Below are 17394 nucleotides of genomic sequence, written 5' to 3'. Positions count from 1 at the left end.
TCTCCCTATTCCATTGCACATTGTCTTATCACTCTATTACTGTTATCACACTATTTTATTCATTTCTTTTTATCTATTCTACTTTTAGATAAAACTCTTTAAGAGTCAAACGCATTTCTTACTTCTGGTAGCTTTTTATAAAGGCTTTAACTGGAAAATCTACTCTTGCATGTTTTGTGTATATAAAAATTAGTATAAATAACAGAGTTAAATAAGAAAATTCAATAGTATTTCATCTTTATAACTCTCTATTTTTTTTACCTCAGGACATAACTAAAAAAAAAAAAAAAAAAATCGGGTCCTCAAAAAATCCTAAAGGTAAACAAGTTAAACACCACATTAACATTTCTATATATTTTTTTTGTCATTATTTTCATGACATAACATTTTCAAACCTGGTTAACCAAATTCATGGGCACAGAAGGCCAGAGTCTGAATAGGCTGCTTTGGGCACTATGCAAGAACCAAGCCTGCAGTGCCCATTCATCCACACTCGCATCTTTGGTAAAGGGGGGGAAAATCCAACATACACAGTGTGTGATCATGCAGAGAATGACCGCAGTTTGGGATTTAAACTTAGAACACCAGGTCTATGAGGCAGCAATGCTATCCACTCCACCATTAAGCCAGCCTTGCCATTAAGTATTACACAAAAAATACTCCAACAATGCTAAAGCCATGAAAGAGACTGTACTAAATGTATTCCGATGACTTTACCTTTGGCAGTAAGCTGTACCAGGTCAGGGTGTCATGACTCCAGTCCCAAGTCTGCAAATCTATTTGAACTTCACCAAGAAATGCATTTCTCCCAAGGGAATCATTGTGCCAGACAGATAGATTCAGAGTCCTTGTCTGTAACTCAGTCTTAGACATAATATACTAAAATAGAAATAAAAAAGACATTCTAAATAAAAAAAAAATAAAAAAAACAAGGCTTAATTTAATTATATATTATTTAGAAAATTATTGCTTCACGGTTTTGGTAATTTTACATTTGTTCATGTTAATTGACCTACCATGTTTGATTATTATATATATATATATATATATATATATATATATAAAAGACATCCTTTACATATCTGGTTTCTTGCAGAAAAGATGTCAAAATGCAAGTTATAATACAAGAATAACAAAGAAAAAATATATATAAAAAAAGTATGGTTCTACATTGTTCTTCCATAAACACAAATTATGGTGTAATTGATCTTAAAATTATACATTCCACTCATATGTAACATCGCACTTAAAAATTGTCTACAAGAATAGATACAATTTTCGGACAATATCATCAAGCACCTGGTCATATACCTTGGGAATGATCTACATTTAGACCATTTTGGATTAAAACAATCTATCACATTGCCTTTCATCAAACAGCATTATTCGAAGAATCCTAACCCAGCTTTCAAACCTCAACAGGAAAGTCAGTCCTTAATTTCTTCCAGTTAAAGAAAATATCATTTTCTCTGTGAAGTACTGGTTCAAAGATTTTTCAGAATTTGGCAAGAATTCATTAATGCCAATCTGAAACAGGGTCTCTGCTAAACTTTTTCCTGCTGTTTTAAGAAACGTTTTATTGAATTTTTTTTTTGGGGAACACAAATTTTATCTATAACATAGCAGACAGCCCAAGTATCACTTAAATATTTTGGTGATGACTAGAGTCTGAATCGGGCTCGGAATTCTCTGTAATTATGGTTAACCCTGAGCCAGACTTGGTGTGATGTGTAATGATTTGCATTACAGTGTAAAGCTCGAATAACTCTAGGACAGTATTCTGTTGCCATCTAGTAGATGATTTAACATGTTGCAAAAATCATGAATGTTTCCATGCATTCTGTCATTCTGAGGTAACTCATCAATATTCAGAGTGGGGTGGAGCCTTCAAACAATACACAATGCTGTGTGAAAGAGAAGCTGTAAAGACAAATTGAGAACAAACTGAAACCCAACCAATAGTTGAATCAACTGATTGTCATGAGAATGTGAATTGGTTATCAGATGAGTATACACCTAACAAAACTGATATATATGGCACTGCACAACTGAGCTGCCATGATACGTAAGGTCAATTCAGTCCCATGACGGAAATAGCATTGTGACAAAAAAGGCAAAATGACTGCAATCAAGAAGAAGGAAAATAAAGACATTAGCCCCATAAGCACTGTTTATAACGCAGTAATTTGTCATTGTTTGTTTTAAGGGAAATGTGTAAGCCACTAAGCCTTGCACTGGAGTAACTTACGATAAAACATAACATATGTCATTGTATGGACCAGGCACTGACATTTGACCATCTTATGTGTAAAAAAAAAAAATTTAAAAGTTTGAAAAGTGCACAAAGAAACATGCTTTTACCATCCCAATCGCGGCATCAAAACATGTCACACAAAAGGCATGTGATAAACTTGCATCAGTACAGCAGTGGACACTAGACATACTTTTCCTACTGCATTTATGTTGACATTTTAATATTTGCATGCTTCTGTTACATAAAACAAAAGAAACTCCCTCAGATACTGCTGATAAAAACTGAAAGGCCACCTTTGACTTTTGCATTATCTAAAATTAGTCCTCCTGGCATTAATTTCAAAGGCACTTAGATAGGAGTGATTTGGCTTGTTGTTATTTATTTATTTTTTTTTGTTTTAATCCTTAAATTCTATAACCAGTTAACCATTGTGGAGGTGACATCTAAAGGAACTTTGTTATCTATGCATGTGAACATGCTCTGTTTTAACTTGATCATGACATGGGGTGAAACATCATAATGAAAGCACAATTGCTGTCTAATATGCGCATCACCAGAGAATTGTATTGGAAAAGACTAATCATTACTCTGGAAGTCTGTGACTGGGTTTCTGTGCTTAAAATGAAAATATAAATTCTGTATATAAGGAAAAGAAAGCTGTCACAAAGTGAACACAAAAAAGTTTAGATAATTAAGTTTTGGCCAGTTGTTTCAATCTTAACATGGCTAATTAATTAATGCCCAATTTTGATTTGTTACACACACATATATATTTATACATAAAGAATTTCCACCAAACCTGCACCAAAAAAAAAAAAAAAAAGCTAATGGAGGATTTAGAGGATAAGCTGTGCCAGAAGCTCTTTGTGAATGTCCTGCAGACTTACAGTCAGAGACTCCCTATAGATCGGATTCACCGTATTCTTCTTCACAGATGTTTTCCTCTTGCTTAGACGGGATCGGTCTGGATAGAGGTAGGTTTTCACATAACTGTCAAAAGAGATTAGCATATTTTTAACCCATTTAAATGTTTTTACTGTCAGCATCAGTTTGCTCTGCCCATAAGCAACACTAATTTACTGATATGATGACTAGTCAATTAAACATCAGCTTATGCTTATTTTCTGCTTTTAATAAAACAGATGAACTTCACTTTTAATAACATGTTTTTATATTCCAGATATACGTTGATATTTAAGTCACATGAAACAGGGAAAAAATAGCTAGGAAGGGTATTAACCATCAATAATTTGCAGACCTAAATCTGGGAAGTTATAACCTATATCTTGCGTGTATATGTATGCACACACACATATACATATATATTTATATTATATAAATTATAATAAAAACAATGAGATTGGAGCCTTTTTGTATCACCAGATTATGTACTGCCCAGCTGCATTTATTCCTTGAAACATCTCAAAGATCTCATTGTATCAAGATTCTGAGTGTTAGAAAAAGAAAATTAAAAACAATTTTACTTTGGAAATAAATAAATTAAATGAGTGAATGGTTGATACCTGTAAATCCATGGATTTCACACACTCTTTTCAATCACACTAAAAATACAGACCGTTATCTGTCTTTAATAAGTTGCTTTTGCCTTCGACTGGAATGATGTACTCAAACTAAAACTTTCCACCTCATGAATTTAATTTAAAGCAATCTTATTTAATTAACTGAATCTTTACAAAGCTCAAAGCACCTTTCTTCTCATCGATCTTTCACTATAAAAAGGCAGACATATTAACAGGACAAGTGAAAGACATAAAGAAGCGGTCAAAGCCTCTTGTTAATGTTGTAAAGGCCATCGATGAGGCCAGATGTGCTCGAGATTTAACAAGAAAATACTTTTTTCAATGAGGTTAAGGTGTTAGACATACTTAAAAGAAATTGATTCGGTTAACAATTGAAAGCAACTTTTAATGGTGTTGGAATTGTTAAACCATCACATACCATGAAAGTAGCTCTGTTTGGTTGTGAAAAGAAATAATCAGCCGATTCCCCAAAGATAGTCTCCTATATGAACCTCTAACTTGGACCAAATTAGGATGCGTCTCAAACTCATGCTATTTAAAATCACATCTCCTCAATTTCTCATTTTCACTTTATTTTAGGTTAATTATGTTAATTTAATTTGTTTCTCTCAACTATATATGTATTTACATTTCTGTGAAGTAAATGGCAATTCTAAATTGGTCAGTACAAGTTAAAGTTGGTATATGCATAGTGTGCCCTGTGATAAAATGGCACCCTTAGTTGGTTCCCATCTTGCTCCTAATGTAATTCAGGGTTGACATTAAGCGGGTCTGGCACCACAGCATGGATTTTTCTGCAGGTTTTCTGGTTCTCTCCCACATCAAAGACATCCAGGTTGGATTACTTGTGGATTCTAAATTGTCTCAGGACAAGAACATCTGTATGTTTATATGAAAATGGCTTGTGCAAATGAAGCATAACAAAACGTTAATTGTGTTTCACCTCAAGAACTTAAGGTAAAACCAAAGGAGGCTATATATTCTCTACATGAAACGTGAGATGGGGAAAAAAAAGACACTGAATTGGTATTGTGTGTTATCTTGTATAAAGGTAGCCTATACACATACTTCAGTGTATCAAAATGTAACACATGCATCAAACAAAGGTCAGCTGTCTTTGTACTTCGCCTTTAATCATTGTAACTGTATATAACACAGGGCATATGCTGGAAGTTGGACCAGTTTCAATGAAAAAGAAATTGACTCACATATTTTTACTACAATATCGTTCCATCGCCATGTATTTTACTTTGGCTTTAAATCCAATTATGTAACTCTTGAAATGGGATTTTAAGTGATAGGGCAAAAATTGAATACAAATATTTGCAACGTTTCAACAGTTGCAATATTTGCACAAAACAACCTGTTGGCAACAGACATTATCTACACTATGTTTTCTTCATTCTGCATCAAGACAATTCAAACTTTCAGTATATTATGGGAATTCAAATACAAACACAGCTTTAGCATTTATTGGAATGCTTGCCTCTAACACTTTCTTACAGCAATCTCTGAATGTAGAGTACAAGGGTTGTATCTTTAGTGGCACATGCTTATATTATACAAGCAGCAACTCTCAAGTGTTACATGAGGGCAAGTTATTTATTCATCAAGCAGAATGAAAAATTAATGAAAACAACAGCAGAGAAATGTAGCTTTCTGGAAAGGTTTTTCAAATAATGCGGACAACATGCAAACCAAATCGAACAACAAGTGCATCAGGGTATTGTGTTTTTGTAAATATACTGATATCTGAAGAAAAATTACACAGTTCTCAACACGGGGCATGATATTTATTCCAATCTGATACTATTGAAAAAACAAATTAAATTTATCATGGGAAGAATTTATAGCGTATTACATTATTAGGGGTTTAAGTATAATCATAGCATCTCATTCATAGGATGTGCTAATACTGTATTAGTATTTGTTCTGCCTAACAATTTGGCTTTAATCACAATGATTGAGTAGGTCTTGAGAAAAGGTTACAATTTGCACTTCAAATGTTAAATCAGAACGACTAAGTGTATGTGTAAGAGTCTCCAAAATCCTTATGCTCAATACATTAAACAGAATAAGAAACTGGCTCAAAGTCTGCAAAAGGAAACAAAGAGAATGTCAGTATTCTGCTTCCCAATTTAAATTTAGCTAACAGAAGTCAATTCAGGATATAAAGGTGATATGTGTGCGTGGTGGTTGAAAACCTGCCCACTGCAAATAATCAACTCAATATGTTGTCAAGTGAACTAAACAGAAATTTTAACATCCCCAAGGATTATAAACATTAGGAAGTTGAGTAAGCCATCTAAGCTGAAGCAGTTCCTCATTGCTGAGATGCTGGGATATCAATTATTGCAGCAAGCCCCAGCAAACTTCAGCACATCTTTGGATCATTCTGTATTCTTTGTTGTTAAATCATAATAAGATATATCATCTATATATCTCTTTGATGTATTGGAATCTTGTTAAATTATATGATCAATATAAAAAAAAATACTTTTGACTTTCTCCCATTGGAACTGGTATGACCTAAAGCTCTAAAGAGGTCTCTTCTGCTACTAACTGGTCACTATCCCTAAAACCAGTTGTTCATCTGACAGTACCTGGCCTTTTAGTGTCATAATACTGCAGAAGCTGTGGATGGGAGATGAGGCGACAGGGAGGGGTCACTACTGCTGAGCATACATGTAAGCATTAGTGGACAAAAGGCTTAAAGGGTCAATCTACAAAACACCAAAGAATGGTGGTGGGACAACAGAGTCAGGCTTTAGGCAGCCCAGCGGGTGACCTACTGAGGAGGCATAGACAGGAGGAAAATATGCACTGAATCATGTAAGAGAAGACCCAATGATCTCATACCTTGCACATTCATTGGCATTACTGTTTCAGCAAAATCATAATCTCTGCATGTTACCCTATCACTAGAACTAGAATCTCTCAGGATGTCATTGTCCCATTCACAACAGCTTTCACCATTATTATAAGCCAACTTGTAATTGCACTTTATGCTCCGACAGTTCATATTCAACTTGCTCGGTTGCCATAAACACTGTTCCAACAGCTGCCCAACACCACTAGCTGATGGTTCAATGGAGATGAGTTTTCCCAGGGACAATGGTAAAGGAGTTAAAGAGGGAAGGGATTGGATTGATCAGTCCAGAGGCAGAAATATTTATTTTGTAGACAAGCAACTGATATTTGTTAACATAATTTTGTTTAATTGTGGGTTCCCTGACCTTTAGCCAAGAAAGGCCTGTGCATAAATCCTGCCATGAACATGCTCACCTAATAAGAAAGCAAACATGAAAAATATTACTACCAAAAATTGCTGTTTTTCCTATATCAGCATGCTGTAACAGCTGACTAAGCACATTCATAAAGCTCCATTTGCAATTATAAAATGCTGTGGTGCATTTTGTGAAACACTACAGCTGATTTATTATACATGATATTCATTTTGTTTTTTAGTATATATATATATATATATATATATATATATATATGAGAGAGACTTGCCCGGACACCACCAGTCGGAAACCACATCTTTACAAAAGCCACATGTTTATTTAACATAAATTATCTCTGTCCTTGGCCGCCAATCTCCTCCTGGGAGCTTTGTCCTGCTCCCACTCCCAACTCTAGCTCTCAGATTGCTGGGAGGCGGCGCCTTTTATTCCCGCCCGGATGTGCTCCAGGTGGCTGATGACGATCTTCTGGCAGCACTTCCTGGTGTGGTGGAAGTGCTGCCCTTTGCCCCGAAAGCACTCCGGGTGTCCCTGGCAGGATCCTCCCCCATCTTACCAAGCGTGGCAGAAGTAATGTTCTCCCAGGTTCTAGGAGGCTTAAGGCGCCCCCTGGCGGTGGCCAAGGGTCCCAACGAGTTGGAAAGTCTCTCCTCCTCTCCCGTGGTCCTCTCCTGCTCCAGTGTGGTTGTGTCCTCCTGACCCGGAAGCTTTTACTGCCACCTTCCGGACCTTCTAGGCATCCCGGCCAGGTAAGAACCCCAGCCATCTGTGACAATATTATTTATATATATATATATATATATATATATATATATATATATATATATATACATATATATATACACACACACACAGACATATATCTCAGATTCATTAACATGTCCACTCACGCTGAATGTCATTGCTTCAAATTGCAGTATCTTGGCTCATACCTTAGTGATGGAAGTACAAATCACACACAAAATGAAGGCAGTGTTAATTTACATTTTTAACAACTTTTTTGACTGTATAAAAAATGGTAGGAGATCCTACATTTAATTGTTCTTTTGATGCTTAAGTACAATTAATATCAGATTCTTTAAAACTTCTACCTGCTCATGGGCAGGTTTTAAATTTTACTTGAATAACTTTTCAGAAAGGTAAATCTACTTCTACAGGGTGGTCCAGATCTAATTATGCAGATCTAGATTGTCTGGATGACTTTGATTTATGCGGGGACGATTCCAGTTCGGCACAAAGACGATTCTTCATGTCACCAGTTCACACACTTCTCGATGGTCTGGGAATATTTTTGGGTGATTTTCCATGTAATAAACTTAATAAGTTATAGCGTAATGAAAAATAACACTGCACACAACACATTTGATATTTGCATCTATGGCCTTGGGCACTTCTATCTTCTTCTCCTGCACCTGCAAACCCTAATCCCCCATCATTCTACTATTAGAACCAAAGCATCAAAATAACAAATGTGAAGGATCCCTTTGATGTCTTCTTGCCCTAATCTCAGTGAAATCATCTGAAAGAATGTGCTTGCTGAGTGCAGCACCTCCTAATTAGGCGACATATTACAGTAAAACGAGCCCCACCGATGCTGAGCGCCTGGTGGCCAGGCCTGCACCCATGGGGCTCAGCCGGGCACAGCCCGAAGAGGTAACGTGGGTCCTCCTTCCCATGGGCTCACCACCTATGGGAGGGGCCAAGGAGTTTGGGTGCAGTGTGAGTTGGGTGGTGGCCGAAGGCAGCGACCTTGGCGGTCTGATCCTCGGATACAGAAACTGGCACTTGGGTTGTGGAATGTCACCTCTCTGAAGGGAAAGGAGACTGAGGTAGTGCGTGAGGTCCCGGCTAGATATAGACGCACAGCTTGGACTCTGGAAACAATCTCCTTAAAAGAGTCTCCTGAAGAGTGGCTGGACTCTCTACCACACTGGAGTTACCCCCGATGAGAGGCACCGAGCAGGTGTGGCATACTTATTGCCCCCCGACTTGGAGCCTGTGCATTGGGGTTTTTGTGCGTATGCGCCGAACAGCAGTTTGGAGTATCCACCCTGTTTGGAGTCTCTGGAGGGGGTTGCTAGAGGGCATACCTTCTGGGGATTCCCTCGTTTTGCTGGGAGACTTCAATGCTCACGTGGGCAATGACAGTGAGACCTGGAAGGGCGTGATTGGGAGGAATGGCCCCCCCGATCTGAACCCGAGTGGTGTTTTGTTATTGGACTTCTGTGCTCATCACAGATTGTCCATAACGAACACCATGTTCAAGCATAAGGGTGTTCATATGTGCACTTGGCACCAGGACACCCTAGGCCTCAGGTCGATGATCGACTTTGTGGTCGTGTCGTCGGACTTGCGGCCATATGTCTTGGACACTTGGGTGAAGAGAGGGGCGGAGCTGTCAACTGATCACCACCTGGTGGTGAGTTGGCTTCGATGGTGGGGGAAGATGCCGGTCAGACCTGATAGGCCCAAACGTGTTGTGAGGGTCTGCTGGGAACGGCTGGCAGAGTCCCCTGTCAGAAGTAGCTTCAACTCCCACCTCGGCAGAACTTCAACCACGCCCCGAGGGAGGTGAGGGACATTGAGTCCGAATGGGCCATGTTCTGTGCCTATACTGTTGGGGCGGCTGACCGGAGCTGTGGCTGTAAGGTGGTCGGTGCCTGTTGTGGCGGCAATCCCCGAACCCGTTGGTGGACACCAGCGGTGAGGGATGTCATCAAGCTGAAGAAGGAGTCCTATAGGACTTTTTGTCCTGTGGGTCTCTGGAGGCAGCTGATAGGTACCGCAGGCCAAGCGGAATCGGCCGGTTGTTGCTGAGGCAAAACTCGGGCATGGGAGGAGTTTGGAGAGGCCATGGAGAGCGACTTTGGATGGCTTGAGGAGATTCTGGTCCACCGTCCGGCATCTCAGGAGGGGGAAGCAGTGCAGTGTCAACACCGTATATGGTGGGGATGGTGCACTGCTGACCTCGACTCAGGATGTTGTGGGTCGGTGGGGGGAGTACTTCGAAGACCTCCTCAATCCCACTAACATGCCTTCCAATGAGGAAGCAGAGCCTGGGGACTCTGAGGTGGGCTCTCCCATCTCTGGGACTGAAGTCACCGAGGTGGTCAAAAACTCCTTGGTGGCAGGGCCCCGGGTGGATGAGATCGCCTGGAGTTCCTTAAGGCTCTGGATGTTGTAGGACTGTCTTGGTTGACACGCCTCTGCAACATTGCATGGACATCGGGACAGTGCCTCTGGATTGGCAGACCGGGTGGTGGTCCCCTCTTTAAAAGGGGACGGAGGTGTGTTCCAACTACAAAGGGATCACACTCCTCAGCCTCTCTGGAAAAGTCTGGAGAGGAGGGTCTGTCAGATAGTCGAACCTCTGATTCAGGAGGAACAGTGTGGTTTTTGTCCTGGTCGCGGAACAGTGGACCAGCTCTACACCCTTAGCAGAATCCTGGAGGGTGCATGGGAGTTTGCCCAACCAGTCTACATGTGTTTTGTGGACTTGGAAAAGGCATTCGACCGTGTCCCTCGGGGAATCCTGTGGGGGGGTGCTCGGGAGTATGGGGTACCGGACCCCCTGATAAGAGCTGTTCAGTCCCTGTACAACTGGTGTCACAACTTGGTCCGCATTGCCGGCAGTAAGTCGAGCCTGTTTCCAGTGAGAGTTGGACTTTTGTCACCGATTCTGTTCATAACTTTTCTGGACAGAATTTCTAGGCGCAGCCAGGGTGTTGAAGGGGTCCGGTTTGGTGGATTCAGGATTGGGTCACTGCTTTTTGCAGATGATGTTGTCCTGTTTGCTTCATCAGGCCGTGATCTTCAGCTCTCTCTGGATCGGTTTGCAGCTGAGTGTGAAGCGGCTGGGATGAGAATCAGCACCTCCAAATCCGAGACCATGGTCCTCAGCCGGAAAAGGGTGGAGTGCCCTCTCAGGGTTGGGGGAGAGATCCTGCCCCAAGTGGAGGAGTTCAAGTATCTCAGGGTCTTGTTCACGAGTGAGGGAAGACTGGACCGTGAGATCGACAGGCGGATCGGTGCTGCATCCGCAGTGATGCGGGTTCTGCATCAGTCTGCTGTGGTGAAAAAAGAGCTGAGCTGTATGGCAAAGCTCTCAATTTACCAGTCGATCTACGTTCCTACCCTCACCTATGGTCATGATCTATGGGTAGTGACCGAAAGAACGAGATCGCGAATACAAGCGGCTGAAATGAGTTTCCTCCGCAGGGTGTCTGGGATTTCCCTTAAAGATAGGGTGAGAAGCTCATGCTTAATACATGCAAGGATATTTTCATCATAAGCCCATGATAATTTTATTATGTTTCTGCATACACTATTGGCGGTTTTATTCTACAGTTCAAAAGGTAAACCTTTCCATTAGCTGGAAAGAGTCTGGAATGATGTTTAAAGAACAATTTCATGTTCCTTTTTACTCTTACATACTTTACTGATTATCTATGATTTGTAATCACTTTTATTTACACTTAAACTTAACAATGTATTCCCTCAAAGTTAACCATTTTAACAGATAGTTATTCACAAATTAAATATACCCTTTTTAAACTTTAAATCATAGTACAAACACCTACTATACAATAGTCAAAGAATTACTTTTTTTGAAATGCTAATTCAGGGATGTTACTATTGGGGAAATAGAAACACATCACCATATGTCTATGTAAAAATGATAAGGCCAATATTGCCACACCACAAAAAACAAAGTGCACCCAAAGTTGTTTAATCTTATGACCTTTAAGTATATATTTAAAATGCTCACTATCCACTCTGAATTACGAAAATTACTAAAAAGTGTTCTAAGCCTGCTAAATAACATCTCACCCCAAAAGCTGTTTTCACTACACCAAGATTTTCACCCTAATATTGAACAAGGAAGACATGTGCAAGCCTGAGGAGAACAGAGACTCCAGTGATTTTTATTTAAGGTGTATTTGAATGACGTAAATGGAGTAATTGTCAAACAAGTTAATATCAGTGCACGGAATGGGAAAAAAACATGAGCAGGAGTAACAAGCGAGGATGGGTTCAGGTGCAGAAAGAGTTGGAACTGTTCATGGGTTAACTAAATCACGGGTGTCAAACTCTGGTCCTGGAGGGCCGCAGTGGCTACAGGTTTTCATTCTAACCATCTTCTTCATTAGTGACAAGCTTTTGCTGCTAATTAACTTTTGTCTTAGTTTTAATTAACTTGACTCAGGCCCCTTAGTTTTTTTCTTTGGAATTTGGAAATGAGAATGAGAACAACAACAAGCAACAGAATTAAATAACATGTTTAATTAACAGCAAGAATCAGCTTCTCATTAGAAGATTGGTTGGAGTGAAATTGGTTGGAGTCTGAAATCCCAGTTTAGCTGGTAATATGTTGGCTTGTTTCACATCTCATTTCTCTTTGGCTGTCATTTAATGAAGAAAAGAATAAATTCAGAGGACTGAATACTTAAAAACAGGGCATTAAAATGAAGGGAAAAGAAGTTAATTAACAGTAAAAACTGGTCACTGATTAGGAAAAGGGTAAGAATGAAAACCTATAGCCACTGCGGCCCTCCAGGCCTGGAGTCCAACACCCCTGGTTTAAATATTTAACAATCAGTACTGAACAGACGCTCACAAAATTGGGAACTATTACCTGTCAACAAAAGTAAAAGGCATTGTTGACTGTGAAGCGCACCAGGTAAAATGAGCCATCATTTTTTAGGGAATCGATGAAAATAATTTAATAAGTCACAGAATACTTAACTTCACAAGAACGTTTATCTAGACTGATCTTACAGTTTATATAGGTTGCAAGATAACTAAAAGTATGTTGAGGAAGACTATAAATAGTTCTGAAACTAATATCATTTTTGAGTGGGCTCATTCAGGGCAGAGACTGAGGCATTCATTACTTTAGAACCACATAATTTACATGGAGACTTCAGTAGCTCTTCAATCTTTACACTGAATTAAAATTAGACAAAATTGCATAAAACCACTGATCATTTGCTATTTTCTATGCACTACAACATTGCATTAGAGTGAATGATAACAATGTTGCTTAATTATGTTTTTAATAATCATTTTAGTTCAGCCGAGCTAAAGAATGTATATTCATTAGATATCCCTAATTAGGTAGAATAATTTAAGCTCTACATTCCCAAATTTATGGTTTGTTCCTTTCTGGAATTAAGTACTTTTCAGGAGGTTCACAGGTTAGTGACAGATAAAGTAGCCTTAATGCATCTTAAAATTCATTTGCTAAATTTAAAATACTGCCAAAAAAAAAAAAAAAAATCTGTAAATGAACTAGTTTAGAATATTTCAAATTTGTGTACCAATCCATGAATTTGTCTTCTAAAAATGATGATATGAAGGCAATGAATTTAAAACTTTAAACGTCTTACAGTAAAATAAGACTGACTCTGTGACTGTCTTAGGATTTCAAATATTAATAATTTGGGAAAGAAAATGCATATGCTGTTCACTTATTTAACACTAGAATTACCAGAGCCTACGAGAAAACTTGTTAATCTGGCCCACCTTAAATCCATTCTCACTTCTCTGTCAGTGTCTTTTGTCCTGTAAATGTGTCGATAACAGCAAGCAGCCTGCTATCCCTTCCCCCCGCCGCAGTTCAATTCGCAAAGAAGTTTATCAATGCTCAGTGTTTATCTTTGAGTGAAGTGCTGGAGCTTTATAAGGTAAAAAAGTACATCGTCATTTGGAATACATACATTTCATGTGTGTTCAGCATCATCAACAATCTATGTAAAACGTAGTTAACACAGAAACACTTTTCATGTTTTAGTAATAATTGAAAAAATGTAGACATGAAATGTGTGAAGCGAAATACAAATATGAAAAACACACTTTCACAAAAGGTACAAGTATAACAAAACAAATGCACTTTTATTGAAGAATTTAACCGAAGAATAAAGAAAGCAGGTTACGGCAGGCGGGTTAATACGACAGCTTGCGTGGTGCAATGCGAAGAACTGCTGCCTTCCATTCAAGAGGTCGTGGTTTCGATATCAGCTGCTTCCCAAACTTACCATTGAGTAGTGAGCTGCTCTTATTGTTTATATCATACAATAAAAACATACATTTGCTTTGCGTCTGTAAATTTATAGTACTTGTCAAAGTTCTTTTCAGTTTTACTCTCTCACTCACATTCAAGCTTCCACACATATCAAGACCCCCCTCCGATAATTAATATATACCATATGCAAAGTTTAAAAGGACAGAGTGCCATTCTAGCATCTTTTCTATACTAGAATAATGCTAACAAGTCAAAAGGCATTAAAACAGTGATTTTACTTTCCAAAACCAACAAGGGAAAACAAAAATTACATAAGATGTCAGAAGACAAATCCCACCCTTGTTGCGTGATTTTGGCCTGGGCCTTCGCAAGCAGTACATTTCCCCTGTTGACTAGACCACTTTTCTATTAACACAGGAGAACTTCAGAAACCACAGTTTCTGTGCCAACTGGACTAGAAGCTTGACCACTGCTGAACATGGAGTGTTCTGACAGCGTTGCCTCCACAGATGAATTGGCAGGTTGGCTATGGCCTATTGCATTTCTTCTTCATTATCTGCAGCAAGTTATATGGCATCACTCCTTTTGGCATTGATTGCCGTTTATATTCCTTATATTTTAATTCTGAAAGCATACTGTGCTCTGTTCTGTAAGAAGCCTAAGCCAGGAGCACTAACACTTTAAGTATTACTGACAATTTAAAGAACAAAGGAAATTAAAGCATTGGGGCTGAGATGATTTTGACTCATGTCTACAAGACCAACATCCATTCTTTTTGGCAGTGTTATTTTTGTTTTCTCTGTTCAGTTGTGGACAGTAACACTGAAATGTTTCTATAAACCGTGACCACAAGCAGCAACTTATCAATCAATGCAGAAGACAGCAGAACCTTTTGAATGGGATGAAAGTCTACACTCTGACTGTATTCCGGTACATTAACTGTCTGATGCTTATGCAACTCCACTCAAAGTGGCTTTGAATTGATATTTTAGATCATTGAAGCTACTGAAGTACTATTTTACATCAACTGTAAATCTCAAATTTTACATCAGTATAACATTTTGCTGTATCCATATTTCCTTTTTTAGTGTGATTCAGCAACATTAGGGATGTTTTGGTAAGTGCTGTATTTGCATTAAAAAATGTAACATACTGCATTATTGCCTATACACAACATTTCTCTCCAATTTCTGCCTCAGAGGTTTGCAGATGTATCTAAATTATCTTTGTCCTTGCCTAATTGCCATCTTAAAAGGGTCAATCTAAACTACTCACATCTGGTTTGATTGATAATTCTGGTTAAATTTCAGTACCTGAATGAACAGGCTAGCATTTCAATTTGGAACTTCTACTGCATCTTTCATACAGACAGTTATTGCTGGGTATCAGTACTGATGTCAATTTGATTCTGATTCACAATACCCCAATTCAATTCGATATCAATTTTATCTTGACTGAATTAGCGTGAGCCGATATATTTGAAGTGCTGGCTTTTTGAGAAATTACTTAACCATACACAGAGAACATTAATATAATGTGACAAATTTCAGTAACACTTTATTTGAAGGGTGTCTACATAGTGACTTCATAACATATGCATAAGCATGGAATGACATTTAAGAAGAAATACTTCATTAGTAATGAACAGTTAAAATCAGAATTTGGAAGATGTAGAACAAAATAGCATTGCTCTTAAAAAACAAACAAACAAAAAAAACATTCACAGCACTGTGTTCATTCAAAATTCATTATAATTTAACTAACATATGTATAACCACATCAGAGCCCACACATTATGGGGGGGCGCCTTGTTTTAATACAGTGCAATGGCATCTACTTTATAAAACATCTACACCAGCTTGCAAACAATATTATAAAATAATAAAATATAAATGTTCTTCAATATGCTATGTGTGTGTTATGAATCTCCCTGTAGACATCCTTCAACTAAATTGTTAGCCAAATGTATTCCCTTTAATCTTAAATTAGTCAAAATTAAAGATACAGAGGAAATACTCGTGTCTCTCTATAATTCTACAATTTACACATATCTTCAGTTGCATATCTGTAGCAGTCATGTTAACAAGTCTCAGACGTGTGTTCTTAAAGTCATCAGACAAAAAGGAGCATTTCAAAATGAGCTGATGCTTGTTGACAGCGCCACTGAATGAGTAGAAATTAGATAAAAAAAAAGAACCAGGCATCGTGACTGATAATGCCTCTATTATGGTGCTACTTCTAGTCGGTTGCTTTGTGCACATGCTCACTTTTGTATCTCAGGCTGCTCTGAAAATTCCAACAATTGCTCGCTTTGCCGGGCGAGGCCTTTTGCAGACTTTTTCCAGCTGCAACATTAAAAATAGCCATGTGCCTAAACAGAAACAATGTTTATTGGACTTGGTAAAACACAAACTTGTGAATTATGTGGTTATGTAATGGAACAGAGCATTAAAACTGCTAGATAGGTTTTTGGAACAGCAGCTCTGTATATAGGCTGCAAGGTTGCTCCTGGTGTGACTGTCATACAGCATGCTTGCCTGCAACACATCCACCACAGATGTCCAGTCATTTATAATGTAGTGACATGTGATCATCACATAGGATTCTGCTGCCCTTGATATTCAGCTGTCACAAGTAAGGGTTACTCTCTTTACTGGCCTGAGGGAAGTGGCAATTCTTTGCTTAAGATGTTCCTAAAGCCTCAGGACAATAACCTCACTCAGTTGCTTTCTGGTTGGTATAGCATACCACAGTTCAAAAACCTGTAACATTTGTCGAAAGCTGTCGTATGGTCTCTTATCTTTATAGATAAAAGCTGCTAGAGATTTTATTATTTTTAGGGCACGAGGTGAATTAAAATGGAAGCTTGAAGCTACCCGTCGTCTTCAGTGTAGATTGTTTAGGCTCTACTCATTTGGATGTGGAGTGAGATTACATTTACAGGTGATGTTGAGGTAAACGATTTGTCAAATTTGTTGTGTCACAACAATAATTAACTTTTGAGCTGCACAGCTTACCTAGGGCTTTGCTTTTATCCACTTGTTCATTAACAACGCAACGTTTGAATCCATAGTAAGTCCACACATCTAATTTAATTGTCTAAGATGCCAATTTCGGTTAAGGAGGACACACCATTTTATGCAAGTTAGTAAACTGCTGTTTCCATAGAAAACCTTAACAGGCAAATTAGCGCCAACTACTGGATTGGACAGTTAAAACAAAGAAACAAAAATCTACATATAGTAATCAAGCAGGACAGAGAATCTCAAGATCAAACTTGAGACTTTAAAAATTGACATTGAATTGCTTAAAAGAAAAATAGCAATTAAT

General features: G+C 38.5%; 1 protein-coding gene across 5 annotated transcripts in view; it reads right to left on the bottom strand.

Moving 5' to 3' along the window:
* LOC120525402 (synaptotagmin-like protein 2) overlaps window positions 1-17394 on the bottom strand; it is a 541287-nt gene that overhangs the window by 37116 nt on the left and 486777 nt on the right. For all 5 annotated transcript variants that reach the window (XM_039747656.1, XM_039747659.1, XM_039747657.1 and 2 more), the window contains 2 exons: window positions 3142-3244; window positions 718-879 (listed from right to left, as the gene is read on the bottom strand). In XM_039747656.1, coding sequence (XP_039603590.1) covers window positions 718-879; window positions 3142-3244 — 265 coding nt within the window. The remainder of the gene's footprint in view (window positions 1-717; window positions 880-3141; window positions 3245-17394) is intronic.

This window comes from Polypterus senegalus, chromosome 3, assembly GCF_016835505.1.
Source record: "Polypterus senegalus isolate Bchr_013 chromosome 3, ASM1683550v1, whole genome shotgun sequence".
NCBI lineage: Eukaryota > Metazoa > Chordata > Cladistia > Polypteriformes > Polypteridae > Polypterus > Polypterus senegalus.
The sequence above is the reverse complement of the archived record's forward strand: the minus strand, read 5'-3'. Positions and strand labels throughout refer to the sequence as shown.